This window comes from Notothenia coriiceps, unplaced genomic scaffold (assembly GCF_000735185.1).
Source record: "Notothenia coriiceps isolate Sejong01 unplaced genomic scaffold, NC01 NC01_scaffold00011190, whole genome shotgun sequence".
NCBI classification, from domain to species: Eukaryota; Metazoa; Chordata; class Actinopteri; order Perciformes; family Nototheniidae; genus Notothenia; species Notothenia coriiceps.
This window is the reverse complement of record NW_011343891.1, coordinates 247,312-254,354: the sequence shown is the minus strand read 5'-3', so window position 1 is coordinate 254,354 and position 7,043 is coordinate 247,312. Positions and strand designations below refer to the sequence as shown.

Sequence of the window (7,043 nt, the reverse complement as noted above, 5' to 3'; positions counted from 1 at the left end):
GCGAACAAAATTTTGCGGGACTTGCATAAAATCTAAAGAAATGAGGTGGCGGATGCAATGAAAGCTTGAGTTAAGCTGGTCGAAGGAAGCAAAATGCCACTGATGAATAGTGTTTTATTGAAACATTCCTAGGTCTTTCCAGATCTAAAAAAAGCCTGTCAATGACTGATGGGAGTTGAACAGAGGGTTACGAATGTACTGGGGCAGAGACAGGTGTTACTGAGCTCCAAAGTGCCGGGGCCTGAACTGATTCCAGATTTAAGGGCAGCTTTTCACTACAACATCCTGGGTGTGAAAGTTGGTGACCACTGTTTGGTGGGAGGCCCTTCAAGGGACACAGAGAAGAGGGACTATGAGGCTTCTCAACACTGCAGCCATGATGGCTGGCTGGCATTAAGTACATATGTTCTAATGTTTGCAGGCCCAATAGTAAAGCAAAGAAGTTGGGTAGGAGCAAGGCCACCGCAACTGTTAGGCCTTTGTAAAATGTCTTTTTTTGATTCTAATGTTGTGCTTTTGTTCCAAATTAAATTGTGAGATACGCTATCAGGAGTGGAAAAAGTGTTTTGGGGGAGGAAAATTAGGTTATACACGGAAAGATATAAGTACTTGGGCAGCATTCATTTTAATACAATCTTATACGACAGCGAGAGACAGAGGCAGGTGACCAACGATGGATGTCTTGGGACAGCCTAGCTAGATGAGGGGAAAAGTTACGTTCAAATTAGGTTCTGAATGTTTTCGTTAAACCATACACCCCGATATTTAAGTGCTCCAGCGATTTTCTGAATGTAACTCGGAGGGGATGGCTAGGCTGCTGCATTAATTGTCATCAAGTTCGCTTTTATGCAGATCAATTTATAACCTGAGATTTGCCCAAATTCTTTTCAACACGGTCAGTACAATATGGGGATAGATTTGTCTGGGCTAGAAAGAAAGACCAGGAGTCATCGCGTCATGAGATAGTTATGTATATATGGCCACCTCTTGAGATGCCCACATCTGCTGGCCCTAAGAGCTACTGCTAGAGGTTCAATAAATTTGGCAAAAAGTAATGGAGAGGTGCGACAGCTCCTGTCGGGTACCACTGGTTGAGGGGAAATATACAGTAGTCATTATTTGTGCAAACAACACATGCAAGGGTGGATTACTTACAAAGCTTAATCCAAGATATAATTGTATTGCCAAAGCCAAAACATTTCAGTTGTAAAACAGGTTAGGCCATCTCCACACGATCAACTGCCTTTTCAGCATCATTGATGACCAGCTCCAGGGTCGTCAGAGGTGGGTTGGTGAATACAGAATATCGAACAGTCGTCTGACATTGAAGAATGTTGTTCTTTATAACCCTTTGGTCTGTCAGAGATGATGTTGGCAGGGACTACCTTCCAGCCGCCTACCAACATTTAGCCAGTTTTTGAACATCAGCACAAAGCAGAGAGATAGGGCGATAATTACTACAAGACAACTGGGTCTTGTAGTAATTATTCGCACTATCTCTCTGCTTTGTGCTGAGTTCAATTACTGGCTAAAATGTTGCTGGCGGCCTGGCGTGTGTCCTGCCAACTATCACTCTGCCAGCCCAAACAGGGTTTATAAAAGACAGACATTTCTCTTCACAATGTCAGACGAGTTTGATTCTGATTTCACCAACCACCTCTGCGCGAGTGTCCATCTCCCATGGGATGCTGAAAGGCATGAGTTTGTTGTTGAGTGGCCTTACCTGTTTTACATCACTGAAATTTTTTGGCTTTTGGGCAATACACTTATTCTTGGATTAAGTTTTGTATACATCCCCCTTGGTTGTGTTTGCTAATATAATGGACTCTGACTATTTCTCCTCACCGTGGTACCCGACAGGGTGTCCACTCTCTCATTTACTTTTGTCCAAATTTGATTGAACCTCTAGCAGTAGCTCTTAGGGCCAGTCGATGTTGGGTGCACTCAAGATGGTGGCATTATAACATAAACTATCTCTGGTACGCCGGATGAACTCCTGGTCTTTCTTTCTAGCCCAGACAATCTACCCTATTGTACTGACCGTGTGAAAGAATTTGGGCAAATTCTCAGTTATAAATTGATCGCATAAAAGCGAACTTGTGACAATAAATGCAGCAGCCTTGGCCCATCCCCCCTCGGTTATCCATTCAGAACATCGCTGGAGCACTTTAATATTGGGGTGTATGTTTAACGAAAACTATTCGAAACTATTGACGTAACTTTTCCCCTCTCTAGCTAGGCTGTCCCAGACATCCATCGGTTGGTCATCTTGCTCTGTCTCTCGCTGGTCGTAATAAATTTATTAAAATGAATGTGTGCCCAAGTTTCTTATATCTTTCCAGTGTATACCTTGTTTCCTCCCCAACACTTTTCCACTCCTTGATAGCGTAATCTCACAATCTTATTTGGAACAAAAGCACCCTTAGAAATCAAAAAAAGACGTTACCAAAAGCCTAAACAGTTGGGTGGCCTTGCTCTACCCAACTTCTTGCTTTACTATTGGGCTGCAAACATATAGAATCATTTTTTGTTGCTAATGCCAGCCAGCCATCATGGTTGAGTTGAAGAAGCCTCATGTAGTCCCTCTTCTCTGTTGTCCTGAAGGGCCTCTCTCTCACCAGCAAGTTGTACTTTCACACTCCAGGAGAGTGTTGTAGTTGAAAAGGCTGCCTAAAATCTGGAATCCGTTCAGGCGGCACTTTTGGGCTACAGATAACACTTTCTGCCCCAGTACATTCTAACCCTCTGTTCACTCCATCAGTTCATTTGACAGGGCTTTTTGATCTGGTTTAATGTGTTCTCCTAGGGTTGGTTTCAATAATACAGCTTTACATCAGTGGCATATTTGCTTCCTTCGACCAGCTAACTCAGCTTTCAATTGCTGGTTAATATTTGATAGTGGTCGCATATCATTTTCCGGGCTTTCCCTGCTCCTCTCTGTTGATACAATTACTTGTTTAACCTAAGAAAGGTTCAATTCCTAGTATAATACTAGCAACAACCTCTGATTGGGTGATCTGAGGAGTGCTAGGTGAAGGATAGACCTTGGGGTGCTCTGAGGTGGGTCATCGCTGGGATGGTGGGAAGGGTCACAGATTCACTGGTCCAAAAGTAGAGTAATCTACCTGACATTGACCCAAACTGTGGACAAATGCAAGAAGAGATATGTTCTTGTATTGCCCACCTTGCTCCTTTCGGGTTTTTTTTGACTCCCTCTCAGCCATCACATCTATGGCGCCTCTGTTGGTGTCCTACCCACTGGCTCTCACTGCGTCCTATTTTGTCTGAACTTGTTGCCTCTCACATCGTTAGCAAGACCGTGCCATTCTGTGTGTGTAAAGGCCCTTGCTATTTCACGGATTAAAGGATGGCCCTTCATTTTATGAGGCTGGCTGAAGGATTAAATACTCTCTGTTTCTGATAGAAATTTATTAATATAGAACCCTTCTAGTAGATTCAGACCAATAGGTGATGTGACATCTAGACAACTCTGGTTATGCCTTCCCCCCCAATAAGCTTCAGCTTGTAGTACTGAGCAGGTGTTATTATTTATTTTACTTTTTCTGTCTGTGCTGTTAGTTGTTATTATACTGTTTGTATCTTTGTTTACAATGTATACATGTATATAAGCATGTATGATTTGGAATGCATATGTAAATTATTTGGGGGTAAACTGTTCTCTTTGTTGATAACTTGTTCCACAGTATTCAACTGTGGTATCATCTCACTCCATGTAGGATGGTGTATTGTATGTCTGTTGTGCTCAAAATCTCATAAATAAATCATAAAGAAATAAATAAAAAAAATACAGATTCAAAATTGTACAAGTTGAAGCTTTTGTTTTAGCAGTTTGCAAGAGCGCAGGTACTTGCTTTCAAGCAGAACAGGGCAAACAAACTTAGCGGGAGTGTTCGGTATAATGACGTAAAACGGCCTCGACAACTTCTGTAGTCCTATTCAGCCACTTGTTAACAACCATCGTTTTTCAGACACGTAAACTCTTCAAAAATCACCAGTGGGGTCACTGCTGATGTATTTAATGGCGTAGAAAAAAACGTGATCTGTCTCTTCAATTTGTGTCAACCACAGACCTTATTTCAAGCTATTTTCCAAAATTGCATTGCTTTTTATCGAAGGAAGCGGAAGTGGTAAAAATGCTAACTTACTTACAGATTTTAGGACGCGTCACTACGGTTATTTAAAATCTCATATATGGTGACAAGGACAAGAAAACATGACTCATCAAAAATGAAAATCTTTATTTAAAAAAAGTATACCCAATTTGGGACACCAAGTTTCATTTGTGGAAACTAGTTAAGATAACAGAATGCATCCTTTCTATTCATTTAGAGGATTACCTTTAACCCAACGTTGAGACACAACAAATTCAAAAATTCAAACAACATCCTTCAACAGTCTTGTTATTTGACACATCACCAACTCAGTCACCACATATCATCAGAGCCTCTCCCAGCCTGAAAGGGAGTTGCGGGTATGTCTATGCACAAACAAAAACACAGTGAGTTTGGAGTTTGGCTTGCGATAACTTGTAAACTGTTAGCCGGTATGAAAGACAGAGAAAAAATAAATAAAAGCTGCTATTCTCCGGGCTCCAGTGGTCCGTGCAGACCAGCTGTAGAGCTGTAATGGTTACACAGCGACTAACTGTCTGTGGTAGCATGATGTGGTTCTGGTCCAGAACTGAGAGGGGGACACCTGCAGTGGGGTTCAGTTAAAAACTATTCTGAACCTCCGCGCCTCGATGTTGCGAAGCCAGCTTACCGTAGCCGCCTCTGGCCGGGTCATAGTCCTGCCTGTACTCATCTCTCACCTACAGGAGAAACACAATCAGAGGGTTGCAGTAAATACACATTATTCATTATTTTAATGCTGGGGGTCCAAATCATTTATATAATTAAGGGCAATTGCCTCTATTTTTCACCCCCAATAAACCAGTTCTTAGTACAATATTTATGCTTCTTCATTAACACTCGGCCAGAAAGCTTATTGTGCAGCAATACAACCCATTTGAAATGATTATGCATTAGTTAATAGCATAATATCTTTCATATTTCTAATGCCATGCTATATTAATGCTGTCTCTACAAAGGCCACGGTGAGGCATGCATAATTTATTTTTGGACAAGAGTTCACTTTCTAAATATCATACTGGTGTTTTCAAATGTCATAATGTAGTGTGTTGATTTTTTTCTCCGTAAATGCCATAATTTAAATACCATAGCATGCTGTGTTTTATATTGTTTTCCAAAACTTTTCAATATGAAGGACACAAATGAAAAGGCAGGAGATCCAGAACATCACCCAGGGGAGGGCAGCAATGATTTTCACCACTCCACATATACCTAACATATATTCACCATTTAGGAAGCACTGCCCAACTGTATATTCTATTGTATTCTTTAGTGAGACATTTCAGAATTTGTTATACACAGATTTTGTACACACAAATGTTTGGTTTGCTGATATGTAGACCATTTATTTTAAGCCAGTAAACCATTCGGTGCATCTCTCTGAACTGTATCTATCTTAAGTGTCTGAATCCTCCTCACCTGTCCTCCAGACTTGCCGCGGCCGTACTGCCGTCCCTCCTTGAAGCCGGCGTCCCAGTCTGTTCTGATGATACGGTCGTCCAGCCGTGTGCCGTTAATGAAGCGCATGGCGTTTTCTGCTCCTGTCCGAGTGTAGTATCTGGTAGAGCAGGAGTTATGGTCTGTTGCAGGCTAATACACTTAGAAAACACGATCACTTATCACTATAGTGGTAAAATGTTAGTTAAACGTCAGCAGATTGTTGACAGATATGAGTGTTTGCTGGAGGTTAAATAAAGTCTTTTTCATATAAAAGGATACTCTACAAAGCAGAATCCACAGGCTGTCTTTTTCACTTTATCCAGACCAATGATGATGCGCTTGACGTCTCCACCTTTAGAGAAGATATCGTGCACCTGCAGTTACAAAGACAATACAAGTTATTATAAAAATGATCTGTTGAGCATTAAATAATTACCTGTAAATACTTTAAACAATTAAATTGGTTTAAAAAGTATACCGCCATTTAAATATTTTAAACTAGCTTTGTCTCTGATTTAAAAACAAATGCAAACATTAAAAGGTGGGGTAGGTAATTTGAGAAACCAGCTCGAGTGCGCTAGGATTTGAAAATACACAGGAGGGCCCTTTCTCCCTTCTCTTATTTTTCATTTCCTCGCTCCTCGGTCTCCCCGGAAGTTGATTTGTCTGTGCCATCTGGAGTAGCGTCCCAATGGCATTATTTTTGCCAGAGGAGCGATAATTGAGGAGCTATAATCGAGGAACCACCGGACCATCCTTCGATGAAATTCTCAGACACTCGCCCCGCCCCCTTACTGTGTACCGCTCACTGATTGGACGATGCAGCGCATGCACTGATGCTTCTTGACATGAGAGCAGTTTCCCAGCGGAGTGAAGAAAATACATGAACCTCACGAGAGTCACTCCTCAGTTTATACTGTGTTTTGTTTCAATTCATGTATCATTTCGTTACAAATGTGTGATATATCTGAACAACAAAGTGGTCGAAAATCATTTTATGGAAACATTTTCATGATCGCTTTTTTCGTTTTACATTTTCATTTATTGTCATTTCCATTCAGTCAGTCATTAAGTGCTATTTAAAATGTTAATTTGCTACATATCCAAACAAACAAACAAAGTGTGCAATCCAATGGAAAGTTAATCTAACTGGGTTTTGATAGATAACATATTTTTCTTCTCTGAATTATTTTATTTATTTTGTGCACTCTAATCAATATTTATCAAACTATTGTTTGTTTATACATTTTAAGAATGTATTATCTTTTCTGAGAATTAGTTCTTATTTTATTTTATTTATTTGGGCCTACAACTATGAAGGTAGATATGGTGCAAAATGCGAGAGCATGTAAAACCTGATGTAAGCACTTGCATAAAAAAAATTTGAGCTTGTGTGTATACATTTACATACAATATTCACGTAACTGTGAACCAAATTTACACTTGTATAAA

The 7,043-nt window shown here is 40.5% G+C and overlaps 2 protein-coding genes across 2 annotated transcripts in view; both read right to left on the bottom strand.

Moving 5' to 3' along the window:
* The window catches only part of fkbp2 (FKBP prolyl isomerase 2), a 13,991-nt gene that overhangs the window by 1,700 nt on the left and 5,248 nt on the right, over positions 1–7,043 (bottom strand). The gene's annotated exons all lie outside the window — the stretch shown is intronic.
* On the bottom strand, positions 4,243–6,075 carry ncbp2 (nuclear cap binding protein subunit 2). Its single transcript, XM_010772451.1, has 4 exons — positions 6,070–6,075; positions 5,871–5,965; positions 5,571–5,709; positions 4,243–4,831 (listed from the first exon to the last, which is right to left on the bottom strand). Exons 1-4 carry the CDS (start codon positions 6,073–6,075, stop codon positions 4,733–4,735), a joined length of 339 nt encoding a protein of 112 aa, XP_010770753.1. The 3' UTR covers positions 4,243–4,732.